This window comes from Salmo salar, chromosome ssa10 (assembly GCF_905237065.1).
Source record: "Salmo salar chromosome ssa10, Ssal_v3.1, whole genome shotgun sequence".
Taxonomy (NCBI): Eukaryota; Metazoa; Chordata; class Actinopteri; order Salmoniformes; family Salmonidae; genus Salmo; species Salmo salar.
In genome coordinates this window covers 24365618-24381959 of record NC_059451.1, presented here as the reverse complement: position 1 = coordinate 24381959, position 16342 = coordinate 24365618, and the positions used below count along the sequence as shown (strand labels likewise).

Below are 16342 nucleotides of genomic sequence, written 5' to 3'. Positions count from 1 at the left end.
ATTCAAGTTAACAAAAAAAACAGACAAAAGGAAATGACAGTTTGACCTGATTAATTAAAGGGATAATTCAAGATTTTGGCAATTAGGCCCTTTATCTATTTCCCCAGAGTCAAATGAACTCCTGTATACCATTGCCAAAATGCAGAAGTATCCCTTTAAGGATCAAGTGAGAAGTTTATTTTCTCCGGTGAAATAAAATGTGTGATTTGAGTGCTCCATAGATACTTATAGACTTCCTGTCATTGCCCTAATGCTAGTTAGCAACTTCCTTCAAACTGCACGCAGAGATATAAAAGTCATATCCACAAGTTCATCTGATTTTGACATTATCCTTTTAGGATGTGTGCCAATTAACTGTCAGTAAACCAACACACACACACACGCACGCACGCACGCACGCACGCACACACACACACACACACCCCGCAGAACACGTAGGCTCATTCACACAGTGCACAAGTATATTTTTCAAGCATGGATGACCTGGGTGAGTATTCTTTCCTCTGCTTCTGTTGTGATTATTAAATATAAAACAAAATGCAATAGATAAAACTAGAAGGGAAAAATGAAATTGCTCAGGAGGTGTACATGAACATGTTTTATGGTGTGTGGTGAATTAATGCTTGCCTTGCATTACATTGGTCACGCTGAACATGTCATGTGTTCTATCATATCTATTTAAATTGTATTTTTGTTGATATGATTGTCAATGTAAATTCACAGTGAATCACAGAAGGTTATCTCTGTTGAGAGACAGATGGATTCTTGACGTTGTTGACGGAAGTCATAATTCCGTTCCACTACCAACCAAATTGTGAGAAAGCCAGTGGATAGCGATTATTATTAATATAAGTGTGTGTTTTTAATAGAACAGTTTGTTTTTACTTAGATTTTTTTTATTGATTTGTGCTCCACCAGTGTAGTTATGATTTACTTATGAAGAACTTAGGATAAAATGTCTTAAAATTAACACAATTACTTAGTAGTTATATGTAACGTTCCTTTTATACAGATTATGTATGAGTTAAGAACAACACTGTTAGTCATAGAGGTTTGCATCAGTTTCAAAAGTTTCACTTTTAGTGTGAAGAGATTGTCTGTAACTATAGCATCTCTTCCACCACTTCCTCAGGAAGCAGCACTGAATGCAGCAACCACAGCAGATCAATGGGTGCACCTTGCAATCTGCAAGAGGCGACCGTAATGAGGCACTGCAGCTTATCTCAGAGGAGTTCTGTTAGAAATGCCTTTTCTGAATTATAGTACCTACCATATATATGTATGTGTGTTTGTTACAGACCTTTTACTAGAGGAGTTGGCTTTCAACTCAACTGGTCCAGAGTCGGCTCCTCAGAAGAAAGAAAGTGATACAGCCAACACATATGGACAGGTAATGATAAAATCACCTCTAGCAGTTGTTGTTTAGTCTTTTGTCCAATTACTTCAACTGGATGTATATTCTAGCCATATGTGTTAAGTGGCATTTCCTGCAGGTCCCAAAGGTGTGTTCTGTTGGTCTCCATCCAAGGAAAGGAAAGGAGCCAGATAGCACCAATGTATACAGGTCAGCCACTCGTATGTCAGCCCATAGATAGCCATACGTAATGACACTGGGTGAGACCATACAGATAGAGCTGAGACCACAGATTTAAGTAATTGTCCAGTGTCCACTCTATACCAGTGCTCATCTGTGGTTTGCTCTGTGTGTTTGTCAGTGAGTTACCAGCTCCAATGGAGGCCGGTCTGCTGAGCCCTCGCTCTGCTTCCAGAGAGCTGGACTCCATAATGGATGAATTGCTGCTTGACCTGGAGATGGGGGTGAGGAAACATCTATCAGTGAATAAATACACTGTTGCTCAGAGCATGAACAGAGGACGACTGTGTCTTTCAGTGAAGTTGACCTGATCTGACAGCAGAGGGCAGTATAAGCAAGCTAAACAAATATCGGAAGCTTTAGTGCTACTAGTGCCACCAACATTAATTTCATTTTCATTTTTCATTCATGTATATGAATGGATGCAAGTCTGTTTTGTGGACACATTGATTTTTCTCATCTTTAGCTGCCAGACCCTTCTCCTCCCTCAACCCCACCACCACTTGTGCAGAAGTCAGTCAAAAAGAAACAGATTGGAGAAAAGAAAGAAATGGATGACACACAAGTGAAAGAAGAGAGCACAAACAGCCCAAAGACTTCTGATCTGGAGCACAAGGTGTCAACACAGAGAAAAACAGACACCATAGATGACATTCTGGGAGGCCTGAGCTCTGATATGGAGAAGATGGGTGTACACACCATGGCCAAGGGTCACTGTGCTTCTTGTGGAAAGGTCATTGTGGGAAAGGTAAACAGCTTGAGCTGCCAAACAATTTACAAAATCCTGCTTTCAAAATAGCAGTATAGGCGAAGATGATCAATCGAAAGTACCATTGCCAGTATGTGAAACAACCCACTGGGCACAAGCTGGTTGAATCAACGTTGTTTCACTTCATTTCATTGAAATTATGTTGAACCAATGTGGAATAGATGTTGCGTTGATGTCTATGCTAAGTGGGAATATAGTATCACTTTTTCTTTCTATCTTTCTGCAGATGATCACAGCCCTGGGCCAGGTGTGGCACCCAGAACACTTTGTTTGTGTGGTGTGTACGGCGGAGCTGGGCACCATTGGCTTCTTTGAGAGGGAGGGGAAGGCCTACTGTGAGAAAGACTACCAGCATCTCTTTTCACCCCGCTGTAGTTACTGCAAGGGCCCCATTCTGAAGGTACAACGCCTTCTCTTTGGATTGGACAGTATCACCATTATCTAACGCTGCACAAAACCAGCTCACCACCTCTCTAGATCTGTTAAGTTGTTATTGGGTTTACCTCACCGCATGCTGGGCTCTTTGACCTCTCGCTCAGAACATCCTGACAGCGATGGACTGCACCTGGCACCCTGAGCACTTCTTCTGTTCCCACTGTGGGGAGCGCTTTGGGCCTGAAGGTGAGGGAGCACACATCTATCTGCCTGACAGATAACACTACAACCACTACAGTTCCCTACAGGGTAACATAAATTATAGACCACAGTGTGACAGAGAACACTCTCCTCTCTTTGCGTGTGTGTCCTTTAATGTGCCATAGGTTTTCTGGAGAAGGACGGGAAGCCGTACTGCCACAGAGACTTTTACCATCTCTTTGCTCCAAAGTGCTCTGGCTGCGGAGAGCCTGTGAAAGAGAACTTCCTGACTGCAGCCAACGGCACCTGGCATCCCAACTGCTTCGTCTGCTCAGTGAGTCTCTCACCACAGATCACATGGCTTCGGCTTAGAAACTTCTGCCATTATTCAAACAATACGCTTTGAACAGCCAACAGCCACAATACATCATTGTCCTGACATTACCCATTTACCATAATCGTCCTCAATCTCCAAAAAAAGAGTAGGCCTACTATACCAACTAGATAGAAGACGTTTTCTCTCTCTCTTTCTACTTCTCTCTATCCCTTTCTAACCAGGACTGTCTGAAGCCCTTCACCGATGGTTGTTTCCTGGAGCTGGATGGTCGTCCCCTGTGCTCTTTGCACTTCCACTCCCGCCAGGGTACACTGTGTGGGGGCTGTGGAGAGCCCATCTCTGGGTGCTGCATCTCGGCTATGGAGCGCAAGTTCCACCCTGAGCACTTTGTGTGTGCTTTTTGTTTGAGGAAACTCAGTCAGGGAGTATTCAAGGAGCAGGCAGGGAAACCCTACTGCTCAGCCTGCCACACCAAACTGTTTGTGTGAGACTTATACTGTAATAATATCCAGTTAATATGTAAGGTAATCAATGAACCTGAAAAAAGTATGTTGAAAATCCCACACAAATAATCTAGGCAATATCTGCATAGAAATCTAAAAATAAACAATTAATTTAATCTCTTTGTGTTCCTTGCTGTTTTGCATGTGGATACACACTGTGTACAACACACAAGGAACACTTTCCATGAAATAGAAGGCCAGATGAATCCAGGTGAAAGTGATGATCCCTTATTGATGTCACTTCAATCAGTGTAGATGAAGGGGAGGAGACAGGCCCCTAGAGTCGATTGACTCACATAATATAACATAATTCAAAAATCCCTATCAAAATCCTTCAGTTTAAACTAGATATATTTTACATTGGATGCCTCTCAATCCACCACATATGCAAATGTCGCACTTCCGCATCTGCGGTGAAAGGTGGCTGAGCTAGAGCGGTGTTTGTCTGGGATGAATATGTGTGTCCAAACTTTTGACTGGTACAGTATATATATTTCCTGAGCTTTCTTGTATAGAACAAACGCTTCAAAATCATGTTTCTTATTATTTACTGTTTGACTGTATTTTTTGCCATTTATGAATGTGTTATTCAATGTGTTTCTCTGGGCTATAGTAGTAGGGCCAAATTAAATATTTTATCAAATCATTTTTGTTTTTAAAGGGGTCCTAAAATTCAAAATCAAATAGCCGAATGATCCATGGTATGACCATCTTAAAACAATTCCATGTCAGCTTAGAACTTGGCTTAGACATTTATTAAAGAAGGATTTACAAGCCTTGAGTTAATTGAGACATGGGTTGTGTATGTGCCATTCAAAGGGTGAATGGACAAGACAAAAGATTTAAGTGCCTTTGAATGTGGTATGATAGGAGGTGCCAGGCGTCTGTGTGTCAAGAGCTGCAACGCTGCTGAGATTTTCATTCTCAACAGTTTCCCATGTGTTTCAAGAATGGTCCACCACCCAAAGGGCATTCCGCCAACTCAACACTTTTGTGGAAAGCATTGGACTCAAAATGGGCCAGCATCCCTGTGGAATGCTTTCGACACCTTGTAGAATCCATGCCCTGACGAACTGTAATGTTCTGAAGGGCAAAAGGGGGTGCAACTCAAAATCAGGAAGGTGTTCCTAATGTTTGGTACACTCAGTGTATAACCACGTATTTGTGACAATGAACAGAAGTGTGGGAACAGAGTGAGATAAATGGTTTAGAATAAGCTTACCAAGGAAAATAGTTACCATCTGAATACCTCATTGACATCTAGTAACATAACAAACAACCGAATAGTGTAAGTACATCATAAAAATAAAATGTCTAATGTCTGAAACATGAAATTAAATGATACATTTGTGAACTTTGGATCACTTTATCATGTTTGAATTAATTTATTATGATCACAAAACATTTAAAGATTTAGAAAGAATAACAGCAATCAACTGAATCCAGTTGAGTTTTTCCTGGAGGAAGAAAAACCCCATGGGTTTCATAAAGATATCCTCAGGGCCACGGGTTGGCAGACGGGTGATCCATGCTGGCAGAGCTGAGGCTGCTTTTCCGACTGTAGTTTATCAAGATACTTCTCTGTGGCTCTGACAGATTAAATTGGCATATTCTCTTTGGTAACAAGTTACGTATCTAGCCCTGGACTGAACACTTATCCTGGCATCTGGCAGGTTTAGAAGAATTCTCCACACTGACCCTTCTACTACAGTCCATGAGAGATTGATGAAGGTAATGAAACTAATAGCGAAGGCTCCAGGAGAAGCTTTAACAACAACAGTGAGCACCCGCATTGTACTTAACTTAAGCTCCACAGCCAGGGTGCAATATGATGTAATAGTGAGGCCCTACAAAGTAGGGACTTCTCTGCTGAAGTATAGGACTACTGGCTGTGTGCAGGCAGTGTGTGAGTGGACATTGAGGAGGGGATAAATCATGTTGTCATCAGCACATTAGGTGACAAGTCTCCTGGTCTACAACCCTGGATTAATGTGGGCTGCTGTCACAACATACTACTGTGCCTGGCCAAGCCCTCTGCTCTGTTTGCTACTGTAGCTCTCTCTCACATGCGTGCTAAGCCTTGCTTAACACACCATTTCCTGTATAAAAGCTCTTCATAGCTGTAAACTTATTGGTCAGCTTAAATGTAGATTTCAGCAAAAAACCTCTGACATACACGCTGACACTAATCCTGGCTGTGATTCAAGATGGCGCCGATAGAGATGGTAGCTTCTAGTCCTTAGGAAACTGTGCAGTATTTGTATTTTTTTAATGTATTATTTCTTACATTGTTAGCCCAGAAAACCTTAACTGTTATTACAATTAACCGGGTAGAACTATTGGATATCAGAGAGACGACAACTTACCAGCACAACGTCTAGGAATGCGACTTTCCCAAAGCGGATCCTTTGTCTGCACCTCCCAGGGCATTAGAACTGATTCCAGAGGCCGACCCAAAACAACGCCGCCGGAGGAGAGGATGCCGGAGCGGTCTTCTAGTGAGGCTTTGGATGCGCGCACACCACCCACCGCTTCCGAGTATATTATTCGCTAGTTAACAAAGTCGACAAAGTCAGGGCAAGAGTTGCTTTCCAAAGAAATATCCAGGCAGAGGTGTGGACTCGAGTCACAAATATGATGACTTGCAACTCGACTTTGACTTTAACACCAATGACTCGTGACTTGACTTGGACTTGAGCCTTTTGACTTGACCTGACTTGATACCCTCCCCAAGCCCAAATATAAACTATGATGCTATTAAAAGTGTGCAGCGCATCAACTCTTCATTTAACGGATTACAGTTTGAATTTGACAGCAGCCAATCAAATTGTGCCAGCTGTGAAAAAGTTGTTGTCACGGGTGTCGTAGGGTGTAGACCAAAATGCAGCGGGAAAATGTATACTCATCTTCTTTTTATTAGTGAAGAAGGAAAAACACAAACAACGTATACAAAAAACAAACAAACTAGACAGTCTCGTCAGGCATACAGCAAAACAGCAAAACAAGAAACAATCTCCCATGACAAACACATTCCTATTTATAGGACCTTCAATCAGAGGCAACGATACACAGCTGCCTCCAACTGAAGGCCCCAACACCAATTAGCTAAACATAGAAATACAAATGACTAGACTGAACATAGTTTATTTCTAACATAGAACAATAACCAAACCCTGGACTAATACATCAAAATACCCCTCAACATACACAACCACCCTGAACCATATAAACCAAATACCCCCTCTACATGAACACATACACAAACACACCCAGAACCACATAAAACAAATACCCCCTGCCACGTCCTGACCAAACTATAAGAACAAATAACCCCTTTACTGGTCAGGACGTGACAGTTGTGCATGGCAGTGCAGAGGAACGTCGGGGAGTGAATTCAGAAGGAGCCCTTGGAAAGATAATACCCCAAATTATTATTTTTGGATATAAAGATGACACTGTATCAACAAAAAACGGATTGCAACTTGCAAAACATGCGGGAAGAAAATTACAGACGGAGGCGCAACAATTTCCAACTTTGTTCGACATTTGAAGCTGCACAAAGAACGGTAAGTCGTGGCTAATATAGCCGACAGTTATATAATTTATAACTTTACTAGTGTAGCATGTAGGCTAACGTAACATTAAATCAATGAGCCTCCACACAGTCAGTCAGTGCGGGAACGTGATCATTGCGCCCAAGAATGAGCTACAACGAGGCAGTTGGTAGCCTAAATCCTGCCTGATGTTACTGCTGTTCCTAAAAATATTGACATACGTTAGCCTACTGTAACCACACAGAGAGAGTGTGTGTGTGTGTTAAGGTTGGGCGATTGTATACAAACCTACATTGCCCGATTGCGCCCAATAGCGATCCTCAATAGTTGATCACTATTGGGGGGGAGGAGGTCTATCTCATGGCTACCCATGTATTTCAATAAGCATTTTTCTACGGCTGACCATGCTTTCCACCTGGCTACCCCTACTGCAGTCAACAGCACTGCACCCCCCACAGCTACTCGCCAAAGCCTTCCCCATTTCTCCTTCTCCCAAATCCATTCAGCTGATGTTCTGAAAGAGCTGCAAAATATGGACCCCTACAAATCAGCCGGGCTAGACAATCTGGACCCTTTCTTTCTAAAATTATCTGCCGAAATTATTGCAACCCCTATTACTAGCCTGTTCAACCTCTCTTTCGTGTCGTCTGAGATTCTCATAGATTGGAAAGCAGCTGCTGTCATCCCCCTCTTCAAATGAGGGGACACTCTTGACCCAAATTGCTACAGACCTATATCCATCCTACCCTGCCTTTCTAAGGTCTTCGAAAGCCAAGTCAACAAACAGATTACCGACCATTTCGAATCCCACCACACCTTCTCCGCTATGCAATCTGGTTTCAGAGCTGGTCATGGGTGCACCTCAGCAATGCTCAAGGTCCTAAACGATATCGTAACCGCCATCGATAAGAAACAATACTGTGCTGCCATATTCATTGACCTGGCCAAGGCTTTCGACTCTGTCAATCACCACATCCTCATCGGCACTCAATAGCCTTGGTTTCTCAAATGATTGCATCGCCTGGTTCACCAACTACTTCTCTGCTAGAGTTCAGTGTGTCAAATCGGAGGGCCTGTTGTCCGGACCTCTGGCAGTCTCTATGGGGGTGCCACAAGGTTCAATTCTTGGGCCAGCTCTTTTCTCTGTATGCATCAATGATGTCGCTCTTGCTGCTCGTGAGTCTCTGATCCACCTCTACGCAGACAACACCATTCTGTATACTTCTGGCCCTTCTTTGGACACTGTGTTGACTCACCTCCAGAAGAGCTTCAATGTCATACATCTCTCCTTCCGTGGCCTCCAACTGCTCCTAAATACAAGTAAAACTAAATTCATGCTCTTCAACCGATCGCTGCCTGCACCTGCCCGCCTGTCCAGCATCACTACTCTGGACGGTTCTGACTTAGAATATGTGGACAACTACAAATACCTAGGTGTCTGGTTAGACTGTAAACTCTCCTTCCAGACTCACATCAAACATCTCCAATCCAAAGTTAAATCTAGAATTAGCTTCCTATTTCGCAACAAAGCATCCTTCAGTCATGCTGCCAAACATACCCTCGTAAAACTGACCATCCTACCGATCCTCGACTTCGGCGATGTCATTTACAAAATAGCCTCCAATACCCTACTCAACAAACTGTATGCAGTGTATCACAGTGCCATCCGTTTTGTCACCAAAGCCCCATATACTACCCACCACTGCGACCTGTACTCTCTTGTTGGCTGGCATTTGCTTCATAATCGTCGCCAAACCCACTGGCTCCAGGTCATCTACAAGACCCTGCTAGGTAAAGTCCCCCCTTATCTCCGCTCACTGGTCACCATAGCAGCACCCACCTGTAGCACGCGCTCCAGCAGGTATATCTCTCTGGTCACCCCCAAAGCCAATTCCTCCTTTGGCCGTCTCTCCTTCCAGTTCTCTGCTGCCAATGACTGGAACGAACTACAAAAATCTCTGAAACTGGAAATACTTATCTCCCTCACTAGCTTTAAGCACCAGCTGTCAGAGCAGCTCACAGATCACTGCACCTGTACATAGCCCATCTATAATTTAGCCCAAACAACCACCTCTTCCCCTACTGTATTTATTTATTTTATTTATTTTGCTCCTTTGCACCCCATTATTTATTTCTACTTTGCACTTTCTTCCACTACAAATCTACCAGTCCAGTGTTTTACTTGCTATATTGTATTTACTTTGCCACTATGGCCTTTTTTGCCTTTACCTCCCTTATCTCACCTCATTTGCTCACATTGTATATAGACTTATTTTTCTACTGTATTATTGACTGTATGTTTGTTTTACTCCATGTGTATCTCTGTGTTGTTGTATATTGTCGAACTGCTTTGCTTTATCTTGGCCAGGTCGCAATTGTAAATGACAACTTGTTCTCAACTTGCCTACCTGGTTAAATAAAGGTGAAATAAATAAAATAAATACATTTCCATGGAAATATAATGTTTATTTGGAAAGTAATAAATATATAGATATTTTTTAAAAGCATTCATGATTTGCGTAAATGTAACATAATAACTATTACTCTTGTTAAAAATATGAAATGGTATTAAATTTGGTGAAGAGCACATTATGACTTGTTTAGGACTCGAAACTCAAAGTTCAGGACTTGAGACTTGACTTGACACTTGACTTGGACTTGCCTGTCTTGACTTGGTACTTGACTTGGGACTTGGGACTTGAGTGCTAAGACTTGAGACTTACTTGTGACTTGTAAAACAATGACTTGGTCCTACCTCTGTATCTGGGATTGTAACATACTCTGTTTCACGGAACAGGAATAAACATCTCTCCGGTAAGAAGAAGGGTGAGGGTGTATGTTTCATGATTAACGACTCATGGTGTAATTGTAACAACATACAGGAACTCAAGTCCTATTGTTCACCTGACCTAGAATTCCTCACAATCAAATGCCGACCGTATTATCTCCCAAGAGAACTCTCCTCAGTTATCGTCACAGCCGTGTATATCCTCCCACAAGCAGATACCAAGATGGTCATCAAGGAACTTCACTGGACTTTATGCAAACTGGAAACCATATATCCTGAGGCTGCATTTAGTATAGCTGGGGATTTGAACAAAGCTAATTTGAGAACAAGGCTACCTAAATTCTATCAGCATATCGATTGCTGTACTTGAGCGAGTAACACGCTCAACCATTGCTACTCTAACTTCCGCGATGCATACAAGGCCCTCCCCCGCCCTCCTTTTGGCAAATCTGACCATGACTCCATCTTGTTTCTCCCCTCCTATAGGTAGAAACCAAAACAGGAAGCACTGGTCTGACCAATTGGATTCCACACTTCAAGATTGCTTCGATCACGTGGACTGGGATATGTTCCGGGTAGCCTCAGATAATAACATTGACGTATACGCTGACTCGGTGAGCGAGTTTATCAGGAAGTATATAGGAGATGTTGTACCCACTGTGACTATTAAAACCTTCCCTAACCAGAAACCGTTGATAGATGGCAGCATTCACGCAAAACTGAAAGCACGTACCACCGCATTTAATCATGGCAAGGTGACTGGAAATATGGCCGAATACAAACAATGTAGTTATTCCCTCCGTAAGGCAATCAAACAAGCAAAGTGTCAGTATAGAGATAATGTGGAGTCACAATTCAATGGCTCAAACACGAGACGTATGTGGCAGGGTCTACAGACAATCACAGATTACAAAAAGAAACCAGCCCCGTCACGGACATCGACGTCATGCTTCCAGACAAAATGAACAACTTCTTTTCGTGCTTTGAGGACAATTCAGTGCCACCGACACGGCCCGCTACCAAAGACTGTGGGCTCTCCTTCTCTGTGGCCGACGTGAATAAAACATTGAAACGTGTTAACCCTCGTAAGGCTGCCGGTCCAGACGGCATCCCTAGCCATGTCCTCAGAGCATGCGCAGACCAGCTGGCTGGTGTGTTTACGGACATAGTCAATCAATCCCTATCCCGGTCTGCTGTCCCCACATGCTTCAAGATGGCCACCATTGTTCCTGTTCCCAAGAAAGCTAAGGTAACTGAATTAAATGACTATCGCCCCGTAGCACTCACTTCTGTCATCATGAAGTGCTTTGAGAGACTAGTCAAGGATCATATCACCTCCATCCTACCTGTCACACTAGACCCACTTCAATTTGCTTACCACCCCAATAGGTCCACAGACGATGCAATCACCATCACACTGCACACTGCCCTATCCCATCTGGACAGGAGGAATACCTATGTAAGAATGCTGTTCATTGACTACAGCTCAGCGTTTAACACTGTAGTACCTTCCAAACTCATCATTAAGCTTGATGCCCTGGGTCTCGACCCAGCCCTGTGCAACTGGGTCCTAGACTTCCTGACGGGCCGCCCCCAGGTGGTGAAGGTAGGAAACAACATCTCCACTCCGCTGATCCTCAACACTGGGGCCCCACAAGGATGCGTTCTCAGCCCCTCCCTGTTCACCCACGACTGCGTGGCCATGCACGCCTCCAACTCAATCATGAAGTTTGCAGATGACACAACAGTGGTAGGCTTAATTACCAACAATGACGAGACAGCCTACAGCGAGGAGGTGAGGGCGCTCGGAGTGTGGTGTCAGGAAAATAACCTCTCACTCAATGTCACCAAAACAAAAGAGATAATTGTGGAGCACCCCCCTATCCACATCGACAGGACAGCAGTGGAGAAGGTGGAAAGTTTTACGTTCCTCGGTGTACATATCACAGACAAACTGAAATGGTCCACACACACAGACAGTGTGGTGAAGAAGGCGCAACAGCATCTTTTCAACCTCAGGAAGCTGTCACCAAAAACCCTCACTAACTTTTACAGGTGCACAATTGAGAGCATCCTGTCAGGCTGTATCACCGCCTGGTACGGAAACTGCATCGCCCACAACCGTAAGGCTCTCCAGAGGGTGGTGCGGTCTGCACAACGCATCACTGGGGGCAAACTAGGACACCTACAACACCCAATGTCACAGGAAGGCAAAAAAGATCATCAAGGACAATAACCACCCGAGCCACTGCCTCTTCACCCCGTTTCCATCCAGAAGGTGAGGTCAGTACAGGTGCACCAAAGCTGGGACAGAGAGATTGAAAAACAGCTACTATCTCAAGGCCATCAGATTGTTAAACAGCCACCACTAGCACAGAGAGGCTCCTGCCTACCTACAGACTTGATATCATTGGCCACTTTAATAAATGGAACACTAGTCACTTTAGTAATGCCACTCAATGTTTACATATCTCATATGTATATAACGTATACTGTGTCCTTCACTATCTATTCTTTACTATCTATTGCATCTTAGCCGCTCTGTCACTGCTCATCCATATATTTTATACTTATTCTCATCCCATTCCTTTACTAGATTGTGTATAATAGTTTTGTTGTGGAATTTGTTAGATATTACCTGTTAGATACTGCTACACTGTCAGATCTAGAAGCATAAGCATTTCGCTACACTCACAATAACATCTGCTAACCATGTTTATGTGACCAATAACATTTGATTTGATTTGGCTGTGGTGTCTGGTCTTTTTGACCAGACAGCAATGAAGAAAGTCTCAAACAACATTAAAACAGAAATGAATTAAGATCTAGACGAAACAGGCCAAGAATACATAAGAACATTTCATACTTGAAGGGGCGTGATCCAACAGAGAGAAAGTGGAGAGGAAAAGGTTCTTGGGCCATAATAAACCGAGCGAACATGAAGTGTGAGCGATGGCTCTTCTAAAGGCGGTGAATAAAGGGCTGTCTGGGGATGCTGGGGGGGTTTGTAACTCAGGTGACATTTACTGCTGTGTAACGAGGTAACAGAGACCCGTGGAGTGCACTGGGGCATGGATACTGAGCTGGGCTGGGAGGAGAAGGCCAGGGGATGAGGACGAGGGCAATAGGGAGAGTTACCCCAGTGTGACACTGAAACCCTACCCTCACCTCAAACTGCCTGTGGCCCCTGTGTCACCCCACTGGGGGCAGGGGGGTACCCAGACAGGCACAGTCCCACTATGGATCACAACCAGGGGAGGGTGGCCCTCTACCTTGTAAACCTTGAGTTGACATGTACCCTCAATGAACAGTTCAGCCAATAACTGTCTAATACACATCAGTTAATCAGCTCGACAGCCAGCAGACCCCTACAATGGCCATGTACAGTGGGGCAAAAAAGTATTTAGTCAGCCACCAATTGTACAAGTTCTCCCACTTAAAAAGATGAGAGAGGCCTGCAATTTTCATCATAGGTACACGTCAACTATGACAGACAAAATGAGAAGAAAAAAAAACAGAAAATCACATTGTAGGATTTTTAATGAATTTATTTTCAAATTATGGTGGAAAATAAGTATTTGGTCACCTACAAACAAGCAAGATTTCTGGCTCTCACAGACCTGTAACTTCTTCTTTAAAGAGGCTCCTCTGTCCTCCACTCGTTACCTGTATTAATGGCACCTGTTTGAACTTGTTATCAGTATAAAAGACACCTGTCCACAACCTCAAACAGTCACACTCCAAACTCCACTATGGCCAAGACCAAAGAGCTGTCAAAGGACACCAGAAACAAAATTGTAGACCTGCACCAGGCTGGGAAGACTGAATCTGCAATAGGTAAGCAGCTTGGTTTGAAGAAATCAACTGTGGGAGCAATTATTAGGAAATGGAATACATACAAGACCACTGATAATCTCCCTCGATCTGGGGCTCCACGCAAGATCTCACCCCGTGGGGTCAAAATGATCACAAGAACGGTGAGCAAAAATCCCAGAACCACACGGGGGGACCTAGTGAATGACCTGCAGAGAGCTGGGACCAAAGTAACAAAGCCTACCATCAGTAACACACTACGCCGCCAGGGACTCAAATCCTGCAGTGCCAGACGTGTCCCCCTGCTTAACTTGTTATGGATAGGGGGCAGTATTTTCACGGCCGGATAAAAAACGTACCCGATTTAATCAGGTTATTACTCCTGCCCAGAAACTAGAATATGCATATAATTAGTAGCTTTGGATAGAAAGCACTCCAAAGTTTCTAAAACTGTTTGAATGGTGTCTGTGAGTATAACAGAACTCAAATGGCAGGCCAAAACCTGAGAAGATTCTGTACAGGAAGTACCCTGTCTGACCATTTCTTGGCCTTCTTTGTCATCTCTATCCAAAACAGAGGAACTCTGCTGTAACGTGACACTTTCTAAGGCTCCCATAGGCTCTCAGAAGGCGCCAGAACATTGAATGATGACTTTGCAGTCCATGGCTGAAAAACAGTAGCGCATTTGGATAGTGGTCGATCTGAGAACAATGAGACGGGCGTGCGCGTGCATGTGAAGAGGCCATTTTACATTTTCAGTCTTTGAACGAAAACAACGACTCCCGGTCGGAATATTATCGCTATTTTACGAGAAAAATCGCATAAAAATTGATTTTAAACAGCGTTTGACATGCTTCGAAGTACGGTAATGGAATATATTGAAATTTTTTGTCACGAAACGAGCCGGCGCATCACCCTTCGTTACCCTTCGGATAGTGTCTTGAACGCACGAACAAAACGCCGCTATTTGGATATAACTATGGATTATTTGGAACCAAACCAACATTTGTTGTTGAAGTAGAAGTCCTGGGAGTGCATTCTGACGAAGAACAGCAAAGGTAATCCAATTTTTCTAATAGTAAATCTGAGTTTGGTGAGTACCAAACTTGGTGGGTGTCAAAATAGCTAGCCGTGATGGCCGGGCTATCTACTCAGAATATTGCAAAATGTGCTTTCACCGAAAAGCTATTTTAAAATCGGACACCGCGATTGCATAAAGGAGTTCTGTATCTATAATTCTTTAAATAATTGTTATGTTTTTTGTGAACGTTTATTGTAAGTAATTTAGTAAATTCACCGGAAGTGTTCGGTGGGAATGCTAGTTCTGAACATCACATGCTAATGTAAAAAGCTGGTTTTTGATATAAATATGAACTTGATTGAACAAAACATGCATGTATTGTATAACATAATGTCCTAGGAGTGTCATCTGATGAAGATCATCAAAGGTTAGTGCTGCATTTAGCTGTGGTTTTGGTTTTTGTGACATTATATGCTAGCTTGAAAAATGGGTGCGTGATTATTTCTGGCTGGGTACTCTCCTGACATAATCTAATGTTTTGCTTTCGTTGTAAAGCCTTTTTGAAATCGGACAGTGTGGTTAGATAAAGGAGAGTCTTGTCTTTAAAATGGTGTAAAATAGTCATATGTTTTTCAAGGAGTTTGTATTTCGCGCCACGCCCTATCATTGGATATTGGAGCGGTGTTCCGCTAGCGGAACATCTAGATGTAAGAGGTTTAAGCCAGTACATGTCCAGGCCCGTCTGAAGTTTGCTAGAGAGCATTTGGATGATCCAGAAGAGGATTGGGAGAATTTCATATGGTCAGATGAAACCAAAATATAACTTTTTGGTAAAAACTCAACTTGTCGTGTTTGGTGGACAAAGAATGCTGAGTTGCATCCAAAGAACACCATACCTACTATGAAGCATGGGGGTGGAAACATCATGCTTTGGGGCTGTTTTTCTGCAAAGGGACCAGGACAACTGATCCGTGTAAAGGAAAGAATGAATGGGGCCATGTATCGTGAGATTTTGAGTGAAAACCTCCTTCCATCAGCAAAAGCATTGAAGATGAAACGTGGCTGGGTCTTTCAGCATGACAATGATCCCAAACACACCGCCCGGGCAACGAAGGAGTGGCTTCGTAAGAAGCATTTCAAGGTCCTGGAGTGGCCTAGCCAGTCTCCAGATCTCAACACCATAGAAAATCTTTGGAGGGAGTTGAAAGTCCGTGTTGCCCAGCGACAGCCCCAAAACATCACTGCTCTAGAGGAGATCTGCATGGAGGAATGGGCCAAAATAACAGCAACAGTGTGTGAAAACCTTGTGAAGACTTACAGAAAATGTTTGACCTGTGTCATTGCCAACAAAGGGTATATAACAAAGTATTGAGATAAACTTTTGTTA

The 16342-nt window shown here is 43.3% G+C and overlaps 1 protein-coding gene across 2 annotated transcripts; it reads left to right on the top strand.

The window, feature by feature from the left end:
- The first annotated feature begins 224 nt into the window (after nucleotides 1–224).
- Nucleotides 225–5138, top strand: lpxn (leupaxin). 2 transcript variants are annotated; one of them, XM_014216489.2, is made up of 9 exons: nucleotides 225–487; nucleotides 1299–1390; nucleotides 1494–1564; nucleotides 1716–1818; nucleotides 2061–2342; nucleotides 2590–2763; nucleotides 2903–2984; nucleotides 3125–3273; nucleotides 3498–5138. In XM_014216489.2, exons 1-9 carry the CDS (start codon nucleotides 475–477, stop codon nucleotides 3762–3764), a joined length of 1233 nt encoding a protein of 410 aa, XP_014071964.2. In that variant the 5' UTR covers nucleotides 225–474; the 3' UTR covers nucleotides 3765–5138. The 2 variants fall into 2 exon arrangements, with proteins under 2 accessions (XP_014071964.2, XP_045543498.1); XM_045687542.1 differs by having other exon boundaries at nucleotides 1479–1564.
- The last annotated feature ends 11204 nt before the right edge of the window (nucleotides 5139–16342 follow it).